The sequence below is a fragment of the Myotis nattereri genome (genome assembly GCF_964212035.1).
Source record: "Myotis nattereri genome assembly, chromosome: 11".
Taxonomy (NCBI): domain Eukaryota; kingdom Metazoa; phylum Chordata; class Mammalia; order Chiroptera; family Vespertilionidae; genus Myotis; species Myotis nattereri.
The window spans coordinates 64569322-64591777 of record NC_138086.1 but is presented as its reverse complement, the minus strand read 5'-3'; the positions used below and the strand labels follow the sequence as shown (position 1 = coordinate 64591777).

Sequence of the window (22456 nt, the reverse complement as noted above, 5' to 3'; positions counted from 1 at the left end):
CCTTAAATTTTGCACCCTGGATGCCTCACATGCTTCATCTCATCCTGGCCCTGTGGCTGACTCTACAGGCCCCTCTGGGGTCTGGTACCCAAGGTCTGCTGGAAGCTCCTGCCAGACCCGCAGATAAGCATCTTGGGGAGAAAAAAAGCGCCCAAGCGGAATCTCCGCACACCTCCCCTGCTCTTCGACACTCATCTCCCCAAACTACCCTCGGTCTTAGTAGCCTGCTTCCATCTAGAGCAGCAGCTGTCCCTGGAGCATCGCCCTGGCCTGCGAGCCATGGACTTGCACTAGGGCAGAGGAGGGTCTCGGAGCTGCCATGATGATGCAGAGGCCAACAAAATGAGATCACTCACCCTTCCAAGGAAAGGTGTGGACACTCTGTCACTTCTTTAGCCACACTTTCTTGATCTCAAAGGAAATCTGAGTCATGGGGCGTCTCTTTCCCCTGCAAGAAGCATTGGATCAAAGCCTTGGAAACCCTGGAACTGAAGGCACCCAGCAGCCATCAGTACAGCACAGCACAGGGCATTGATCCCACTCCTGGGGGCTCTGGGGGCCTGAAATGAGCACTCGAGCCGTTTCTCAGGTTTCATCTCCTGCACGGGCTGGGAGAGGCCAGCCTTCGGAAGGAGAGGGACTGGTGCTCCTCTGTGGGTGGGCACATGCCAGGGAGATGTGGGTAAGAGGTGGGAAGGAGACCAGCGGAGCACAGGGCTCCAATGGCAGATGGGGGTGCCCACCACAGAAAAGAGGTCCCTGGAGTTGGTCATGGAGGAGGCTGGATCCGCCCAGGAGCCCCGGCCAGGCCACTGTCCCCACGGGCTTCCGGCACGCAGGAAAGCAACAGTGTGCTGTGTTTGTTTCAATAGTCGGCTAACTTCGAACCCCCAGAGTCTGACATACAGCCCACACACCATGCAGAGACCAATTACAATGGAAATTCTCCCCATCACTGGTCCCATGCAGTGCAGCTGTCGTGAGAAGGGATGCTTGGCTCTGGGGAACAGTCAATGAACCGCAGATGCCACATCCTCTGCCAGGCCTCGGGCAAGCCCAGAGGGCACTGCTCATTGTCCTCAGGACGCAGCCAGGCGTGTGCCCCAGTCTCTGCTCCCATCTGGAAGCCAGGAGGGGCTGAGGGCCCCGGAGGGATGGGAGTCACTGATCGCTCCCACGACAGCATCTTCCTTGGTAGGGGCCTGGTGAGTGTCTTTCGAAGTGAAATCAGGCAGCAAGGCCCTCAGTAGCTGGGGTCCTAAAGATTGGTGACAATCTGCTGCCACCTGCTGTCCATTTACTGTAAAACCCGAAAATCTGATAATGTCAGAGTCCTAAGTCCCTGAAACTGACCACTGGCTCCCACAGAGGCAGGAACACGATGCGCTGGGGCCCTGGCCGTGTCCAGGCTGCAGAGACCCACGGAACGGTGCAGGTTATCACAGCCACTCCTCACTGATGCCACGGGGTCACCACGAAGTCTCTGCGCTATACACGGCCTCTGCAAGGTTGGGCCTCCTGCCCGGTCAAAGCTCCTCCTTAACTGCTCCCCAGTCTTCCATCCCCTGCGAGGGCCACAATCTAGCACCCAGTTACAGAGCCTCACGCGGGCCATGGGCCCGAGGCAGGGAGTGGTCTCACCCATCCCCAGTGCTGGGTCTGAGGATCAAGAAGAGTGTCAAGAAGCACCTCCTGCCTAACAGCTCCAGCAGGACAGTGCCCTGCCCGAAGCCATGGCAGTGAGGGCTCCGGGGTCGTGATGGGAGGGGCTGCATGAGGGCCTGTCCCCTCGCCTGTCACCTCCACGTGTGGCTGCCTCACTAGGGCACCCCATGCACCAGGGTGATGTCACAAGTAGGCTTCGCAGCTGGTCTCTCTATATCATGGCCCTGGGAGCTGGGTGAGTGCAGAGGACACAGATGCCCCGACCAGATGCCCCTGACTAGGCACACCCATCCCAACTGCTGTCCGTGTTGGCTGCTAATGGCTCACAGCACCCTTCTCCCGAGAACTGCCCTTCGCCAAACTCACCCAGGAAGTGCCACACTGCCCGCCCCACCGCAGAATGGACAACCCATAGCCAATAACTGACAGAAAAAAAAAAAAAAGCAGCTTACTCCTGGCTTAAAGGTGGGACCAGCTCGGGGTCAATTCCCACCCTTCTCTCCCTGTGGGTCCTTCCTGAGACCCGCCTGTCCTGCTCCCCTCACTGAGCGCAGGTCCCCCGTAGATTACAGGCACCCGACCCTCGGTCTCAGGCTTGGCTTCAGGGCCGGGGTTCCCAACCCTCCGCTGCAGCAGGGCTTGTTAAACGCCTGCGGGGCTTCCCCCCAAAGTCCCGGTTCAGGCCACACAGGTGGTGTTTCTCCCAGGTTCCCAGGGGATGCAGATGCTGCTGGTCCAGGGATCATAGTTTAAGAACCACCACTCTCAGGAACCGGCCCGTAGACAGAATCCACTCAGTAAGTAATAGGTAAAAGGGTTGAGGTGGCAGCTTAACCATGCAGCAGCCAGCCGCCTCCAGCTCAGACCTGCAGCCGGGCACGGCGATCACCAGGCCTCCAGCCACAGCCCCTCGTGCTCGGGCGACTCCAGGCTCCTGAACCCTAGGTCATCACTACACACCTATGGGAACTCAGAGCCCACAGTTGGGGGGACTCCAAAGGCACGAGGTACATGCTCATCCTTCACAGAAGATGAACCTCAGAGGTCTTGGCTCACAGAGGGGAGGTTTGGTCTGGACACGCCCCAGGTCACATCTAGAATGGAGGGTGGGGAGTGTCAGAGACGGAGAAGCCCCTATTGAGCACCCACCAACCCCTCCACTTAGGACAGGAGCACGGAGGCCCAGAGAGGGCCGAGATCTGACCAAGGCGGAACTCAGCCTGCGATCACAGGAGAAGTGCATGCTCGACTTCAAGGCCAGCCCGGGAGTTGCTTTCACTGTCATCAGAGAAGAGCTGCGAGCAGTTCTATTAATTTGGGCTCTAGTAATAGTCCTCTTCTCAGCTTCAGTACAACCCAGAGGCCAGAAGAGATTTGTCCTGTCACGACTGAGCAACGGGGCCTGAAATGAGAACCACAGACAGCTCGCTGCTCACATCTGTGGCCCCAGGCACATGGCCCCTGACCCACGGGCCACAGGGAGGCCAGCAAACAAAGAAACGCTGCTGCCTGACAGAAGTATCATGGCCCAGAGGGATCTGGATTGTGGGTCAGTGACCATGGCCTTAACCTGCTTCTCCCACAGTCTTCCACTTTCAGGGAACAGAAACCCCTTCTTGTGGTTGTTCAGCAAAAAACACGGGGGTCATCCTTGCTTCCTGATGTTCTCTAATATAGCACCTCGAACCCACAGGCAAATCCTGTTCACTGTGGTGGGCCCGCGCGCATGTGTCTGTGTGCGTGTGTGTGTGCCTGTGCATATATCTGTGTGCGTGTGCCTGTGTATATCTCTGTGCGTGTCTGTGTGTATCTGTGTGAGTGTGTCTGTGTGTCTGTGTGTGTGTGTGTGTGCCTGTGCGTATATCTGTGTGCGTGTGCCTGTGTGTATCTGTGTGTGTCTGTGTGTATCTGTGTGAGTGTGTATGTGTGTCTGTGTCTGTGTGTTCTATACAATCCAGTCCATGTCCCACCACCTTCACTGCCACCGCCCTGATTCAGGCCACCATCAGCTCTCCTCTAGACTCTTCAACAGCCTCCTGAGCAGTCTCCCTGCCTCCACCCTCGCCGCCTACAGTCCCTCAGCCACCCAGCAGCCCAGGGTCCTATGGAAATAGGACCACAAGTGGAACCAGGCATGGCTCTGCTCAGCCTCCAGAAGCTCCAGAATCTCCCAGAGTAGAAAGCAGGCATTTCAGAGCCCCCAGGCCTCTCCCCGTCCCTCCCACTCCTCTCCCCATCCACTCCTCTGGAAGAAGCATGGCTATTCTCTCTGCATTTGCTCCCAGGGATCAAAAGGCTGGTTCCACTTTCCTTCTGGTCTCCTCCCAAGTGTCACCTTCTCATAAAGGTTTTCCCTGACAACCTTTTTGTACAACAGCAGCCCCAAAGCCAAGGCGCCTCTCGTTCTTCCTGGATTGATTCTCCCCCGTAGCACTCTGCTATGTTATATATTTATTTGTGTGGCTATTGCTCTGGGCTGTCTCCCCACCAGAAGTGTAAGCTCCAAGAGGGCAGGGACTTGGTCTGCTCCGTTCACACAGATCCCCAGGGGCTAGGGCTGTGACTGGCACACAGTAGGCCATCACAGATGGGGTGCTGGTAGACGTGAACAACTGATTCTCAAAGAAGGGGAAGGCTGACTGGCAGCATTTGCCAATTTTCACAGTGTAAACATTCCTACTATGGCCAATCTCAAGCTACCACCCCGATGTCACTGAACACAGTCAGGAAGAAATGCTAACAATTAGCTCTCTGAGCAAGTACAAGCCGTTATAACATGCTACAGCACTCACTAAAGAGTTGTTGAATAAATTAATTGAATAAATGGTTATTTCTGTGAATTGGCGGGGTCTATTTGAAAACATAACTCTAGAAACTCAGGGTCTGAAATCATGTTTCTCCAAAACCAAGGGAGTCACTACTAAAGAACAGGACTGGATTAAAACTCCAAATATATGCTGTGCGTAAGAGACAAGCTTTACATATGTATGGACCATAAAGAAATCTCAACAAATATCAAAGGACTGAAATCATACAGAGTAGATATGACCAAAGTGGAAGTGTCAGCCATCAACCAAAGAGATAACCAGAAAAATACCCAAAATTTTTTGAATTAATCAATACATGCCCAAATAACCCATGGGTCCAAAGAAGAAATCACAATGGAAATTAGAAAATATTTTAACTGAATTGTATTAACATGTAACCTATCAACACACAGGATACAGACAAAGAATTGCTTAGAAGGAAATTTGTACCCTTAAAAGATAGTACCAAAGAAGCTGAAAATCAATGATTTAAGATCCATATCAATAAAATAGGAAATAATGGCAAGTTAAACTCCAAGAAAGTAGAAAGAAAGAAATAATAACAGTTAAGAGTGGAAATCAATGAAACAGAAAACAAATATACAAAACCAAAAGTTAACTCTTTGAAACAGTACACAATTGATAAGCCCCTAGTAAGATGGGTCAAAAAATAGGGAAAACCCAAATTACCAGTATCAGGGATTCAGCCCGTACAGACTTTAAGTGATTATAAGAGGACATTATATTCACACAGTTTTATGCCAATACATTTAAAATAAGTGGTAAAACTCCTTGGAAAAAATACAAGTTGCAAAACTGATACATGAAAAAATAAGACAATCTGAATTTACTGTTTTTTTCAATTAAATCCATAATTTAAACTCGATGCTCAGAAGGCTAGTAAATTCTCCTAAATATTTAAGGAAGAAATAACCACTCTCTCTTTAAGAGAATGGGAAAAAGAGGGATGATTTCCAGCTTATCCTAAACACCAGACTCTGACGAAGGAATTGCCAGAAAGGAAATTAACCAAATTCTCCTTCACAAAACCCTACACAAAATATTAATAAATTGAACCCAACGACACATAAAAAGATCATATATTATAGCCAAGTGGGTTTATACCAGGAATGTAGGATGGTTTAACATTCAAAATCAACCACTGTAGGGATCACCCAGGTCTGCTGTGCAAGAATAAAAACGGGGATTTATATATATATATATATTATTTCAGAGAGGAAGGGAGAGGGAAAGATAAAAACATTAATGATGAGAATCATTGATCGGCTGCCTCCTGCATGCCTACCACTGGAGATTGAGGCCGCAACCCGGGCATGTGCCCTGACTGGGAACCCAACTGTGACCTCCTGGTTCATAGATTGATGCTCAACCACTGAGACACACCAGCCAGGCAAGAATGGGGTTTAAAAATGGCCCCACGGGAGCCCTGTGGGAGCTGATCATACCCCTTCCTCAGCCGCCCACAGGGAGCATCTGTGCCACCCCAGCCTGAGCATGTTGTCAGGTGTGTGGGATCGTCTGCTGAAACCTTCGTGGCCGTGGGAAGTACGAGAGGCCAAAGCTGCCGCCCCCAGGGGTCCTGTGTGTGCTCTCTGGGCTGCTGTCTCCCACAGGGTGGCCACAGTCACCTTCCCTCCTTCACAGCCGCACCTGGCGAGCCCAAGGAGCCAGGGGGCCCGACGGTTCTCTAGGAGGTGGCATCACCGGGCACAGCAAGCTCACCTGAGGGGCAGGCACTGGTTGCCCTGCCTCTTAAATGCTCTTTCCAGCCTCTCCTGGGTCGCCCTGGCACTCCCTCCCGGCAAGGAGAACTTCAAGGGCGTCCCGTCGGCGGCTAGGCTGTCCTCAGAAAGTCCTCTCCACCGGCCGCTGCCCTGGAGCAGCCCTGGGCTGGGCAAGTGGGAAGGGGTGCCAGCTGGGGGCCTGTGCTTCTCTGCAAGGGGCTCACTGAGCTGGCCCAGGGGGCTCCTGGAGGTGGGGCAGGCGCTGGGAGCCAGGCCCTCCTGTGGGGCAGGGCAGGCCAGGGTGCGGGTGGGCAGCTCGGGGGCTCTCCGGCCCTCCTCCTCCTCCTGGGGCTGGGCCACGCTGCTCAGGGCCAGGGGCCGCCGCGGGGAGCGCTTGCGGAGGGAGTCCTGAAAGGGATAAGGACAAACAGTGAGGATCCCTGCAAGAGAAGTGGGAGGTACTGAACACACTTCAAGCGTTTGCCGTTGATGTTCCCTCCCCCAGGAAAGCCCATTCCATCCCCAAGTCCCAAAGGCCTCGCTTCCGTAATGCGTTCACTGCACCCCACCTGCGTGAACCCCGAGAGGGCCGAGGGAGCAGGTTCAGAAGGTAAACTCATAACTCCAGGGTCAGGCCTGGTTCTAGCTCCTGTATCACTGCCCACCAGCTGTGTCCCCCGAGGCAAGCCACTGAACTTCTCTGCCCCTCACTTCCCTCCCCTGTAAGGCAACCTGTCCATAATCACTGCCTGTGATTTCTAAATCCCCAAACAAAAATTTCTTGTGGAATCAAATTCTTTTTAACTGCTTTGAGGTTGCTTAGTCTTTTTTTAAGAGTTGAGTGGCAGACACGTTAATGTTTGTGTTCTGCAAACACCGCCTACCACATACCTGCAGGCGTTACAGTATGTGGTTCATGCACTGCGTTTCTCTTCTGGAAAACGAGTTCTGAGTTTCAGAACACACCTGGCCCAAGGCTGTGGAGGAGGGACTGGGGACCTGGAGTGCCTGTGTCCCCCGGATGGTGTGAGGGCTGAAGGAGAGCCCTGCAGAAGGCACCAGCACAGAGGCAGCCCCGGCACAGAGGTTCGCAAACACCAGCTCCCGTGTGCGGCTTCACTGCTGGCCTTACCCCTCCTGCCAGGAGACCAGGAGGCAGAGGCCACTCTTCCTTCACCTCTGGTGTCCACAGAGCTCCCGCTCAGTGCCCTAGACCTGGCAGGCTCCGATTTCCATCATTTTTGAAATGAAGGAATTCCAAAGGAGTCACCTGGTATGTCCTTTCTTACTGTCCATGATTAACTGACGAAATGTTAAGTCACGTTACCAACCTAGGGGACCAAAATATACCTGCCGGGCTTTTCGTGGCCCTCTTAGCATTTCCAAAAATGATCCTGAGCCAAACGGGAAAGGCCGTGCTGGAATAAGAGGAGCTAATTCTGTCGCGTTTTCGCCTAGCGGAAATTACTAGAGACCTCCTCCAAACACCACCAGGGCATCCCCTGCCACAGGCCATGGAAAACGTGAGTCACCATTCCCACCGAGACCCAAACTCTGGCCAAGGGAGGGAACTCAGCCTCTTACTCATCCTTCGTCAGTGCAGAGCTGACTGGTAACTGTGAAAACAGATGAAACACTAGCAAGTCTTGCTCTTTTCTCTTGGGCAACCCAGAAGTATGGCCCAGGACCTCAATGGCACACAAAATACCTTCCAGAAAACCTGAGGAGATTCTACAACAACCCATCCTCCACAGGACTCAGATACCCCAGGGCAAAAGCACACAGAACGGCTACTGAAAGGACAAGTTCAGGGCAACCTCTGGGTGGTAAAGCAGATCCGTCGTCACCCTCATCCCTGCCAGGAGGGGGTCTCAATGGCACAGACTAGAGGATTAGACCATTGTCACCCTCATCCCTGCCAGGAGGGGGTCTCAATGGCACAGACTAGAGGATTAGACCATTGTCACCCTCATCCCTGCCAGGAGGGGGTCTCAATGGCACAGACTAGAGGATTAGACCGTTGTCACCCTCATCCCTGCCAGGAGGGGGTCTCAATGGCACAGACTAGAGGATTAGACCGCCATGAACAGCAGGACCCTGGTGTTCAACGCTCCGCCAGTTCTAAGCGAGGCCCGCCACCCGTGGGGGTCGCCACACCCTAACCGTTTTCATAATAATAATACGAACGACTCGCTGTGTCCACGGTGCTGACGTGGCAGTGGTGATGTAAGCGCTGCTGGTCCTTAGAGGAACCAGGCAGGGCACCCCCGGTGTTCCCCGCCGCTGGCAATAATGTGAGCAAGTTGCCGGGGAGAACACAGCGGAGGTGTGCTTCCATTCCCTTTTCTTGGGCTGCCTTGTGGGGTTCCCCACATACACCCAGGCAGGCTCACACTTTCCACTCTCACAAAACAGGACGGAGCAACCACCTGTGAGCAGCTGGCGGTGGGCCCGGCCATCAGGCCTCGGGCAATCAGGCCAGACTTGGTCCTGAACTTCTCTCCCACGCTCTTTGTGTCCAAGGCAGGCTCTGACGGCTGGAGCCTGTCTTTCTTCTCCCACACAGGGGCCACAGCGGGGCTCTCGGCCGGGACAGTCGGCACCGGCTTACTTTTGTGGGGGGGCCTTTTGGATGATACAAAATTGCCAAGTATATCCCCATCAAGATGGTCGTGTCTGCAAAAAAGGAATATTTCCATTAAAACAGACTCCCCAAAAGGAACACTAACCACAAAAACAAAATCCACATTCAACAGGCACTCACAGCAAGCCCTTCACAATCTACAGTGATTCCCAGCCAGCCAGTGCGTCATTGGTAAAGGTAAGAAATAGAAATAATTTCATATCAGGGCAAGTCTGGCCTACGAAATGAGACCAGGGAACAAGAAACAAAATCAGAGTTGACGATCAACGATAGGATTCCTCGACTATGTATACCCTCTACTATCACGAGCATCCTTATTCCAGATCCATGAAGGAAAACTGCAGCCCTGCATACAGTCGTGGGACATGGGGAGCTGTGTTACTGCACGCCATGGAGTGGTGGACAGAGGCTGTGGCAAACCTGGCCTCCCCAACAGGCAGCTAAGGTTCAATAAGGTTAGGCATGCCAACGGCTTCATTTTCTGGATAGCTTGGCTGAAAGAGAAAAGGGGTAGGCGAGAGAGAGAAAGAGAACAGGAGAAAACAAGAGGGTGAGAAAGTGAGAGCAGCGAGGAGTGAGAAAGAACGGGAATGGGAAGGAGATAGACCAGGTAAAGAGGAATCCGGCCTGTGATTCCTCAGCGCCAGCACCTGACACAGGCTGTGCGGTTTTCTCCCAGGGACTGCCATAGAGGGGCACCGGCACCTGCCGTGCCAAGCTGCTTACCAAGTGGGTCCGCATGAGGGGTGGTCACATGTGTTCTGATGGGGGCATGTCAAGCAGAGGAAGGATTTGGAACCAGCCTAGGGAGACCCAGAAGGGCCTCTGGAAAAGGCAGCAGCTGAGCCTGAAAGAAAGGCAGGCTGGGAGACTGACCGGTAACCAAGAGAGGGTACAGCTGGAGGGCTGCAAAAGCAGCAGCTGCCCAGGTGAGCCGTGGGTCCTGACCACAGAAAGCGTTTTGCAAGTTATCCCGAGGAGTTTGGATTTTATCCTAAAGCTACAGGAAACGTGTGCAGGCCTTTTGGCAGCGGAGAGGCAGGGAAGCTCTGTCTCGGGTGGGAAGCTCTCTCGGGTGGGGGGATTCGAGGAGATCACTAGAGTCCTGGGGACCAGAGGAGAGCCCGGTCTTGCAGAGAAAGCAGGAAAGCGTTTACCTCGGTGAGACTCAAAGATGCAGACTCACAGGCAAAGCGGAGCTGAGGACAGCACCCAGGTGTGAGCTTGGGCAACGGATGGAACAGCTTCAACTATTGCACTGCGGTATTTCATCATTTCAGAAGTATTTCCTTGGCCAGCCAGGCCGGGAGTGTCTGTGGAGGAGGAACCTGCTTCACTCCACCCTCGTTAACCTTCAGCTCTGAGCCTTGCGGTAATTGTTTAATGGTCCTCACCTTTTGGCAGCTGGACACCCACACCCTCCGCTTTGGCTCCCCTGTGGAAAGCCCTGGAAGAAGACACCCATTCCAGGAAGTGGGACTCACCCTCAGAGACTACACCAGAGTGTTAAGGCTACAACATAACAGGGTAGTTCTCCAAATAACAGAGGTTTAATCAAGAATGCCAATTCACCCTGGCCAGGTGGCTGAGTTGGTTAGAGTATTGTCCCGGGCTCCAAAAAGGTTGCAGGTTCAATCCCCAGTTGGGCAAGTACCGGAGGAAACTGATCAATGTTTCTCTCACATCCATGTTTCTCTTTCTCTCTCTCTTTCCCTGTCTCTCTCCCTCCCTCTCCCTCTCCCCACCCCTTCCCTTCCTCCCTCCTTTCCTCTCTCTAAAATCAACAAAAACATATCCTCGGATGAGGATTATAAAATAAATTTTAAAAGAATGCCAGTTCATTTTCTTCCTAAGAGTTCCTAAAGGCCTTATTTTTCAGATTTTCCCATATCTCCAGTGTTTAGTTGTATTTTAAGAAGTTGTTAACAAAAGCCTTCTGAATCCTGAATTTGAACTTTTAAATCATACACATGCTCCATCACAAAGTGGTCATTCCCACGGCCTCCGGAGGAAAGCACCAATGCTCCGTGACAGGAATTTTAACAGCACAGCGTGTGGACGGCACACACCCCCCCAGAGAGGTCCTGACCCCGGAGTCTGTGGATATATTACCTTATGGAGAAGGCGTGGTTACGTTAACGATCTCAAGGTGGGGAGATTAGCCTCGGTTACCTGGGTGCACCCAGTACAATCACAAGGGTCGTCAGTAGAGGGAGACAGGAGGGTCAGAGTCAGCAGCGGGAGGTATGGTGACAGACAGGGGTTGGAGTGATCTACCCAAAAGACAGAGGAAGTGGTACAAGCCAAGGACTGCAGGGGGCCACGTGAAGCTGAAAGGGGAGAGGAAGCAGATTCTCCCCCTGAGACTCTAGAAGGAACAAGCCCGACATCGTGCCATTAACCAGGGAGACCAATTCTGGACTTCTGACCTCCAGGACTGCAAGATAACCATTTGTGTCGATTGAAGAGACCACATGATATTTTTATATGTCAAATTTTATGTCAATTAGCCAGGCTGAGGTGCCCGGTTGTTTGGTCAAATACTAGCCTACGTATTTCCATGAAGGTATTTTTTAGATGTGATTAACATCTACAATCAGTTGATGTAAAGCAAAGGAGACTGCCTGGGTAATATGGGTGGGCTTCACTCAATCCTTTGAAAACCTTAAGAGCAAAAACTGAGATTCCCAGAGAAGAAGTAATTCTGCCTTGAGACTGTAACACAGAAATCCTGCCTGAGTTGCCAACATGCCCTACAGACTTCAGACTTGCCCACCCCCACAATCACGAGCTAAAAATAAATCTCTTTACACACACACACACACACACACACACGCCCCACACACACACACACACACACACACACACACCACACACACACCACACACACACCCTCTGGGTTCCCACTGGTTCTGTTTCTCTGGAGAACTGTTCCAGCCGCTGAGTTTGGAGAAGTTGGTTACAGCAGCCCCAGGAAGTCACCCGCAGTGTAAACAGAGCAGGTACCTGGCTTTGCTTGTGTCTGATAGTGATGTTCTCCACGCTGTGTCTTCATCTGCAAGGTCATATATATTTACCAGGGTGGCCTCTGGGCATCTCAACGGCAATTTGTTACTTTTCTTTGGAAGTGCAGGCATTGGTGTTTCTTGAGTGAAGCTGTTGGCAGTATTTTCAAAGTGATCCAGAAAGTATCTGGTAATGAGTTCAAGGCTTGTTTTCAGAGGATTTTCCTTTGCCTATCAGTGGAAGAAAAATATATCAATAATTGCATGTACAGCTTCAGGAGAATGGTAGCAAAGATGGCTATTCTAATTCTTTCACATAAATTTGTCAACTTCTCAGTCGTGCAATCTTTCCCAACTGCCTATTATTATATGTGATGGAATAGATTATGACAGATGAAGACAAAAATCTCTATCCTAAAAGAGCTAGCCTCCATTGCATAAGACAGGCAATTGAATTTCGATTTAAATTTCATCTTGTCTTTTTCTCCTAAGGATAACTTTATAAAATATATACCCTTTCATTTAAAAAATTAAGCCTTTAGGGATTGCTAACTCCAAAGTTTGTAAACATTTAGGATCTGGATATGCTCTTAGTTCATATCCCCTGCATCTGACACTGGGCACTGGAGAACGCAGCAGGTTACTGCCAAGAGCATAGAGAGGCCCTCAGGATTGAGTCGGTTTACACTCCAACCTTAAAATAGGAAAAAGATCAATGAAACTCTTCAGTAGTTGGTTGTGGAAATAAATAAAATCAGTATTCCCTAACCTTGACCGTACCAAATATTACCTTAGGACATATTTTAAAAATACATATTCCTAGGCCCCACTGAGTCTTAAATCGCAAAGATTGGAGCCCTGATGTCTTTTCAAATTCCCCTACGTAATGTGGACAGACAGCTATCCAAGCAGTGATCCGCAGGCTGGCCTCAGGGACCAGGCCAGGTAACTGTGTCAGTCCCCACGCCACTTGCTGGGAAACCAAGCCCTTGGGAAGTACAGCCAGACGTGGGGCGCTCGGTGGGGCATTTTGCAATCAGAGCAGTAAAGCCCCTGATGGAGAGCCTGGCACAGAGGGAACCCTTGGGCACATCCAGTCCCCGCCCCTTCTTACTCCCCTGATCTACGCAGAACTCTGGGACCAAGACCCACAGCCAGATGGGCTGGGGCCAAATTCCACAGGGTGATCAGGCAGTCAAAATCAGAGATGGATTTTCTTTTTATTATGAGACCCCAAAGATATATTTATCTAAATCTAAATAAAACTTACAAGGAAGCGAGTCAGAAGGAAGATATATATTTTAGTTTATTTCAGCCTCCTAGTTTTTTCTTTCAATACAGGAGATTTAGGGCCCTGATTACCTGAATTATACTTTATGGCTTTTCATATCACTTTGCTCATAAGAAACACAGCCATTATATGAATCTAGATACCATCTCTCAACGCTTCAATTCTACACAGGCATTTTTATCTATCATATATTTAATAGGAACAGACAAGCTCCTGGGATTAACATTAAATTGCAGGGCTTCCCTGGAATCATGCTGGCTTTGTGTGAATGTCAATGTCATTATGCAACAGATAATTAATAAGCATTTTAAGCTCCAATTAATTGTTTAATAGCTAATGACCACTATATAAATCATAGAATCAGGGTACGTATCAAGATCTAATGAAAAGATCTCAAATACCTTTAAACAACAGTTACCTTAGGGAGACTATAGTATAGTAAAGAGATAAAAATAACTCAAGTGGCAAAGATGTCTAGAAAACTGGGTAGAGAGGCATTTACATGAAAAACCCCACTGCCCCGACGGTTCATTGAATTTTCTGGTTAATTGTCTCACTCTCTGTGGAAAAACCTTTCTAAAATGTACAGTCCACTCTCTGCCTTATGCAGCCAATGAGGGGTCTGGAGATCTGGGTCACTAATCTTCTTTCTGCAGAACTTTAGCTGACTGCATGCAGGACATGGAGGGGCCCGAGAGTCACCCCAGGGCCTGGGGACGAGAGGCATCTATTCGCTGTCCTTCCTGAGCCTCTGCCAGGACTTCCTGGCTGCCACTGCCCTTCCTCCTCCTTTGGCTGCCTGAGCGGTCCTGTGGGTGGCCTACCTCCTGCTACCCATCTCTGGCGGTTTATAGGTTTGCTTGGATTTCCTTCACTTTATGGAGGGAAACCCGGCCCAGTTCCTCCCTGGGCTGCGATGTATGTGCACGAGGGTGGTTCTGAGGTTCCCCTGGGGGTCTCAGAAACAGCCTTGGAGGGCTGGAAGGTGCCCCGACCCATCCCAACCCAACTGCTCAGATTTCATTTGAGAAAAGGGTTACAGTTAAAGGAAGCTTGACAGCCATTACTGGGATAGGACTGGGAAGCGGAGGATCTGGTTCTTGCCGGCCCCTACTGGGGAAATGCTGAGACCTGGACAAGCCGCTTTTCTCTGGCTCCCGTCTCCTGTCCCATCGGTGGTTTAAAAGCTGCTTAGCTCGTCCCTGAAGGGCTGCCAAGGAGGCCAGGAGGGCAGGATCTTTCCATTTCTTTCAAACAGGACTGCTCCATCCTTTGTTTTCCATGAAACCTCTGCAGGTGATGTCATTGTACAGCCTTTTTAAAACTGCGATAAATGCTAACCTACACGGTCATTAGGTTCTTTCCAAATGTGATACTGTGCCCTACCCCCAGGCAACATCTGCAGGAGAGACCATTCTTCAATCCAGTTAGAAGATTCTGTCTTCATAACAGAAAGAGCAATTAAGTCAGAATGGCAGCTTCATTCATTCATCCATCCATCCATCCATCCATCCATTCATTTATTCAGTCAGGCAGTCATATAACCCAGAGATGCATACTGACTACTTACTACGTCATCGGGCAGCATGGTAAGTATGGGGATACAACAGCGAACAAAATGGATGCCATCTCTGGCCTCCTGCTGCTCAGGGTGGTAGGGGAGGCAGATACTAACTGAACAGCCACACACACTCTCACATAACCTTGGCAAGCACAGCAAGGACAGGTGCCAGGAGAGCTGGTAAGGGGGTGGGGGGGCCAGGGATTTGGGGAAGTCCCACCCACCCCCACCCATTCTCAACTCCAATGCCCCTGGGGGCTGAACCCAAGCCTCCCTTTGCCTGAATTAAAGAGCAAGGTATTACTCAGAACTGAAGAAGGAGACCCTTAGGCAGGCAGGGAATGGAAAATTTTAGTAAAACTGAATACTATGTTCTTGAGTAAAGTCTGACTAAAAATAACCTGGGGGGCGGGGGGCGGGGGGGGGGAGCACAGGGAATAACTGTTACAGATTCGGGTTCAAAAGGAGCCTCCTGGCTGGGCATGTGCAGTACCCCCTGGGGCAGCCCGGGCCTGGCTGGGGCTGGAACTGACTCACAGTTGGGACTCGGCAGCATTCGGTTGGGTCTGTTTCTCCCTGACCGCAGGTGTGCCCGCCTCCTGCTGCCCACCTCTGCCGGCCTGGCAGGGCCCCTGCCTGCTTTGACATTGCCAAACTCAGTTCCAGAACGTCACGCCACACGTTACAAGCACGTACCTTGTTCTCCTTGTAGAGAAATTCAAGATGCAAAACCTTGCGGAGGTTGTTCCTGCTGTTTATGCTGAGAGCGGAGCGTGGGCGCTCCTGGTCCATGGTCACGCACGTCTTCTTCAGGCCCTGCGGGGAGGAGTCGGGAATCGGAAGCCTCAGTTACCACGTTAAATCAAAACCCTCTGTTCTCTGGCGCGCAGTATCAACAGCGGACTGCTGGTGTTTATTATGACCATGCGTATCCTGCCTTCCTCACAAGGACACTGCAAAGACCAAAACCTGACTGAAGAATGTATTTTCACATGACCTTTACACTTGACCTCTCTTCACGTTGCTATTCTGAATCTTACAACGCTCCCGACCCTGTGGGCTGAGCAAAGTGAGGCGGGCGTTGTTGGACCATTTTACAGAAAAGGAAAGGGAAAGTCAGCTGACTGACTCCCCGGAGGCTGGCTCAGGAGCCCAGGGTTCGGCCCTAGTTTGGGGGCCACAGAATATGAAGCTTTAAAAGCAAACAAAAGGAAAAACAAACAAAAGGCCAATATTCATTCCCTTCTCCTCTCAGATATTGGAGCCAGGGTGGAATCGCCCCAAGTAGCACAGTGGAGTCACCTAGCAGGGCTGAGAGCAGCAATGCTGGGACCCAGGCCCAGCCACGTTCCATCACCCGGACTTGAACTCCCAGAAGGCCCAGCTAAGAAACAACCACAGCACCTTGGCTGCCCCCCTCGCCCGCCAGGCCATGCTGATCCTCAAACAGTGAAGGCCGAGGCGACGATGCCTCACAAACAGCTCGGCCTGGCACAGGGGGAGCCCTCTGCCCCTCCCCTCGCCTCCATGTTCAGAATTCTGCAGAGGCTCTCACTGCTGGGAACACAAGACAAGCTGTGGCCATGAACTGAGGCAAGAAGAACACGTGAAACAAGAGGTCAGAACACATCCTTGAACCAAAGAGAACAAGAAGGAAGCCTTAGGCAGGGGGACAGAAAGAAAGGGTGCGTGTGCTGGCAAAGGTAGGGCCATGCTGGGGCGTTAGGGAGGCCCGAGAGCAGGCTCCAGCCTCTCCTCTGGGCTTCACATGGCTTCGCCGCATCGAGGTGATGAGGAGACCTCTGCCGGGAGGGTCCTCCTCTGCCGGGAGGGTCCTCCTCTGCCGGGAGGGTCCTCCTCTGCCGGGAGGGTCCTCCTCTGCTGGGCAGCAGCTGGTCCAGGGATCGCATCAGCAAGTCTCGGCACGTCCCCAGCTCCAGGACTTCCTGCACTCCGGCATTTGAAAACCACCGGGTGATGGATGAGAACACCCTCGGGAGCCGCCAGTCCTCGGCCCTCCGGCCCACTTAACCTTCGCTCACTCAGCAAACATTTGTCATGCACCTATGTGCCAGGCTGCTCTCGATGCAGGAAATACAGGAGGAAAAAAACAATGTTCCCCACCGCCCACAGAGCTGACATTCTGACGAGGAAGCTGGCCAGAAACCAGGGATGCGTTTGCAGTGTGGCTGCTGCTAATGTGGAGACAGAACAGGGAGAGTGGAGACAAAGATGACGAACACAGTTTTAGGGAGTCAGCTACTCATTGAGCCTCATCCAGTGCTCACTCCTATCTTTCGGTTTCCCGTCTATGAAACAAAGGGAATGGACCACTCGTCCACCAGGTCAGCTGCTGGAGGCAGAGAGAACAGGCCGAGTCCTGGCCCTCGCGGAGCTCACATTCGGTCAGGTGAGGGCCTGTAAAAGGTGGTAGGAACGGGGATGGAGATGTGAGCGTGAAGAACAGTTTATGTCAGACTACCGGGGGGAGGAGGACTGGATATGAGAATGGTGGGGTACTTGGAACTGAGATTATGAAAGGGTGTACAGTGCTGGTAATGACAAACCGAGGGCAGGGCCACAGGAAAGAGTGGCCGAGGTAGGGTGGGGCTGTCCCTACAAGAGAGGGGCCACGGACCTGGGAGGCTGGGGCCACCCAGAGTCACCACAATGGATCCTGACATCGCCAGGACACTGTCATGACTCCCCCTGAGAGGTCACACTTGGTGAGTAGTAGCTGGGTTGGGGAATGAGGTCCCAGGGGAAGCGGGGAGCCAGGTCACAGACAGCCTAGTAGGCCTGGGAGACCTTCGCTGGGATGTCATTCTAACGCAGCGGTTCTCAACCTGTGGGTCGCGACCATCGGAAAACACATATAGCATATCAGATATTTACATTACGATTCATAACAGTAGCAAAATTACAGTTATGAAGTAGCAACAAAAATAATTTTATGGTTTGGGGTCACCACAACATGAGGAACTGTATTAAAGGGTCGCGGCATTAGGAAGGTTGAGAACCACTGTAACGGGATCTGACCTGCTCACCTGGGCAAGTTTCTTCGCCTCCTACTCTCATGGTAGTCTTGCAGGAAAGGGAGTCGTTACACCTGCCTTTCAGGGCTGTTATAGGATTTGAGAAAACAAGCAAGCACCTAGTCCTAGAAGGTACCTCAAACCATGACGGGAACTCTCGTGGCTCCAGCTGCCGGTGCTGTCTGTGCGGAGCCCTGCGGGGAGTGCGTGGTCTCTGCCCCGGGGCTGCAGCCCCAGCTCTCAATACTTGCTGTGGCAGGAGGCACCTCCTTTCTCCTCTCAGGGCTTTAGGTGCCCAAGTAAAAAAGGCAATGGCAAGAGGCCAGGTGAGCCAGACGACTGTCCGGGTTCCACCCAGTTCAGGCTCGGCTGTGTGGACCTATCTGGCAGGTGAGAGAGACAGAAGTGTGAACTGTAACTTGAGCATCAGCGAACAAACCAGACAGGATGAGCCAGTCATTCCAACGGGAGTTTCCTGAGCAGACCTCTTGGAGGAAATGGGACTTGGGGGGAACGGGGAAGAGCAGGTGGAGGAACCTGGAAATGAGAGTGGGAGGGTAAGCTGAGGTCAAGGGCGCCTGGGACATCAGGTGAGGACGTGGGCATTCGCTGGTACTCGAGAAAGGAAAGGCATGAGGAAAACTCTGAGAGCTTCGCTTGATAGCCAGACTTTTATTTCTTTTTAAATATTTTTAGTGATTTCAGAGAGGAAGGGAGAAGGAGAAAGAGAAAGAAACATCAATGACGAGAGAAAATCATTGACTGGGTTAGCCAGACTTTGTAAAAATGACAGTGGTGGTGAGCCTCGTGGGCCCGTCACTGATGTAGCCAATGTCCAGCCAGGACCTGGCAATGGAAAGGCAATTAGTCAGAAAAACAGGGCACATACAATGAAGCCACATGCCTTTAAAAAAAATTTTTTATAAAAATACATGTTTAAAAAGCAAAGACTTTCAAACAGGTGCACCTCAGAGATGGGGAGGAGACAATGTTGAATACCGACTATGTGCACCACACAGTGCCTGGGAGCTGCCCATATATTATTATTAATCCTCATTATAAATCTGCCAGGGGAACGTCTTCTTATTCCTCCTTTATAGGTAAGAAAATCGAGACAGTGAGCAGTGGGCAAAGGACCTAAATAGACACTTTTTGAAAGAGGACACACAGAAGGCCAAGAGACATATGAAAACATGCTCAAAGTCACTAATCATCCGAGAGATGCAAATCAGAATGACAATGAAATACCACCTCACTCCTGTCAGAACGGCTATCATCAACAAATCAACAAACGACAAGTGCTGGAGAGGATGCAGAGAAAAAGGAACCCTGGTGCACTGCTGGTGGGAATGCAGACTGGTGCAGCCACTGTGGAGAACAGTATGGAGTTTCCTCAAAAAAATTAAAAATGGAACTCCCATTTGACCCAGTAATCCCACTTCTGGGAATATATCCCAAGAAACCAGAAACACCAATCAGAAAGGATATATGCACCCCCTATGTTCACAGCAGCACAATTTACAATAGCTAAGATTTGGAAACAGCCTAAGTGCCCACCAGCAGATGAGTGGATTAAAAAACTGTGGTACATCTACACAATGGAATACTACACTGCTGTAAAAAAGAAGGAACTCTTACCATTTGCAATAGCATGCATGGAGCTAGAGAGCATTATGCTAAGCGAAATGAGCCAGTCAGAGAAAAATAAATATCACATGATCTCACTCATTTGTGGAATATACTAAACAACATAAACTGATGAACAAAAATAGAGCCAGAGGGGAAAAAAATATTTTAGAATATAATAGAAGTAATCCTGTTATTTGCAGATTTTTAATATTTCCTACAACTTGTGTGATATTATACTATGTTAGTACAGTTTTGGTAATATTATTATATTTAAAATCATTTTTCTTGGCTAGTAGCGGACATTTGAACTGCTCTGACTCCAAAGCCCTTCCCTTTCCTCCATTCAAAACGCTGTTTATTGCCCAGCCTGCGGCGTGGCTCAGTGGTTGAGCGACGACCTATGAACCAGGAGGTCATGGTTCGATTCTCATCAGAGCACATGCCTGGGTTGCAGGCTCCATCCCCAGTGTGGGGCAGCCCATCAATGATTCTCTCTTATCGCTGACATTTCTGTCTCTCCCTTCCTCTCTGAGATCAGTACAAATATACTTTTTACTGATAAATATACACTATTTCTTTTGTTTGTGTGTGTGTTTCAATCCCAGACAAGGGCCCATCGACCCGCCTAACAGGACACCACCGGGACCCAAAACACCAGGCAGGTGGCCAGCCTTCAGTCATTTTGTGTAGAAGGAGTAATGGGTGTTGTCCCTGCGCTCTCATCCGCCATGACCCCAGCCACCTCTCTCCCGGGGCGCCCTCAGCCCCACTGACAAGGCAGGGGGAGAGCTAAGGTCCCCCCCAAACCGCCCAGCCCTCCAAAAGCTCTCCTGGGACCGGCAGCAGAACTGAAAACCAAACCACAGCAAGGACGTAACTGTGGATGCACGTGACTGCAGGGTCGGACTGGAGGGAACTTTGTGAGCTCCTGGGGCTCCCTTTTTGGGGGCGCAGTTTTTCCAGGCGGGAAAGAGGCCTCGGGTTGGGTTCGCCATGGAGGCCGGCGCTGGGCCATCGCCCCTGGGCCACCCTCAGCCCGGAGGGGACCGGCCAGGCCCGGCGGCTGCGGTCCGAGCGGGAGGTGACAAAAAGGGGTCCTGGGCAGTGCAGTACCCCCATTCCGGCCAGGAAAGTGGTGCTTTGTCGCTTTGCCGGGTATCTCTGAGGCCGGCAGCAGGCGGCAGGCAGGGGGCGGTCTCCCGCCCCGAAGGTGCAGAGGTTTCAGGGGAGCCCCTGTGCGCCCCAAAGGACAGCGATTGGCCCGATCTGCGCAGGCGACGCCACGTACCTTTCTGCTGAGGAACTCCCGGACCAGGGAGGCGGCCACCTCCTCCACGAAGTGGCTGTCCATGCCCGGCTCTGCCCACGAGGCCCGCCGCGCAGCCCCAGGCCCGGGTCGGTTGGCCAGTAAGGCCGCGTTGCCGTGGCGACGAGTCCGCGGCGCCGGGAAACTCCGCCCCTTCCTGGAGCCGTCGGGGGTGGGGCGTCCTTCCAACCCGCCCGTGCGAGCGGGAGGCACCGCCCACAGACAGGAGCCCAGGGCAGCGCAGGGGACGGCCACGGACTCCGGCTGGGGTCCCCGCCCTGTCCGTCCGGGTGGCCTAGAACAGGTCACTGCTCCAGTCGGAGTCTGCATGTCCCAAGACGAGAAATGGGAGGATGTCTGCCTCCTTGGTCCTGGGGGAGCAAACCGGCAGCCACGTGGCGCCTAGAGGTCACTGGCAGCACCACAGCTGGCTCCTGGGGTCACCTGAGGCCCACTGACCTGGCTAGCCTGGCCTGCGAGGGGCACAGAAGCCCAGGGCTCTGCCTTCTCAGCACTGAAATGAAAGAACAAGCCCCTCCCCGACTTGGGGCCTGTTTGCCCCCTAAGGCAGTGGTTCTCAACCTGTGGGTCGCGACCCCTTTTGGGGTCGAACGACCCTTTCACAGGGGTTGCCTAAATACATCCTGCATATCAGGTATTTACATTACGATTCATAACAGTAGCAAAATTACAGTTATGAAGTAGCAACGAAAATAATTTTATGGTTGGGGGTCACCACAACATGAGGAACGGTATTAAAGGGTGGCGGCATTAGGAAGGTGGAGGGCCTAAGGAGACTGTTCATTATTGAGCACCAAGCATTTTACATACATTCTTACCACATCTTTAATCCTACAACTTCCAGGCAGGTGCTTGCTACTGGTTCCCTTCTTCAAAATGAGACAGTGAGATTCAAAAAGCTTTTGATTTTGCTATAGGTTGCACAGCTAAGAACTAGCAAAGTGGGATTCCAGCCAAACCCACACCCTTGCCCAGTACCAACGCCCTCCAACTCAGTGACTTGGGGTGCCCCATCTGCCCATCACCTAGTGGATGAGTGTGCTGGTGCTGCTGATCAAGTACAGCAGAAGGAGAGGCTCGGGCAACAGAAAGGTACTTCCTCACAATTCCAGAGAGTAAGGGTCCAAAGTCAAGGTGTCAGCAAGTTTGGAAACTTCTCAGGCCTCTCCCCTATGTCCTCTCCCTATGTCCTCACATGGTCTTCCCTCTGTGCTTGTCTGTGTCCTTACCTCTCCTTCTTACAAGGACACCAGCCTGGCCAGTGTGGCTCAGTGACTGAGCATCAACCTTTGAACCAGGAGGTCACGGTTTGACTTCTGGTCAGGGTACATGCCGGAGTTGTGGGCTCCATCCCCTGTAAGGGCCATGCAGGAGGTAGCCAATTAATGATTCTCATCATTGATGTTTCTATCTTTCTCTCCCTCTCCCTTCCTCTCTCTGAAATCAATAAAAAAGGGGGAAAAAATTTTAAAGGACACCAGACATATTGGATTCGGACCCAGCCTAATGATCTCGTTTTAACTTATTGGCCACATTAAAGGTTCTGTTTTCATATGCAGGCACTCTCTGAGATAGCAGTTTAGGGCTTCAACATGTGGATTCGGAGGGACACAATTGAGCCCATAACACCTACTGTCACTTATGGATTTTTTAACCGACCATGGAGCCTCAGAGAGGGGTCAGCTAAACCAGGCCAGCCCAGAAGGGAGTCAGCTGGTTGGCCAAGAGCATGGTCTCTCAGACCTTT

At 51.7% G+C, this 22456-nt stretch overlaps 1 protein-coding gene across 1 annotated transcript in view; it reads right to left on the bottom strand.

Annotated features, from left to right (window-relative positions):
* MINDY4 (MINDY lysine 48 deubiquitinase 4) overlaps positions 1-20818 on the bottom strand; it is a 92012-nt gene extending 71194 nt beyond the window's left edge. Inside the window, exons 1-5 of the mRNA XM_081102150.1 lie at positions 20671-20818; positions 15415-15534; positions 11868-12097; positions 8647-8893; positions 6216-6625 (exon numbers count right to left, since the gene is read on the bottom strand). Coding sequence (XP_080958276.1) covers positions 6216-6625; positions 8647-8893; positions 11868-12097; positions 15415-15534; positions 20671-20733 — 1070 coding nt within the window. The 5' untranslated portion in view covers positions 20734-20818. The remainder of the gene's footprint in view (positions 1-6215; positions 6626-8646; positions 8894-11867; positions 12098-15414; positions 15535-20670) is intronic.
* Between the last annotated feature and the right edge of the window lie 1638 nt (positions 20819-22456).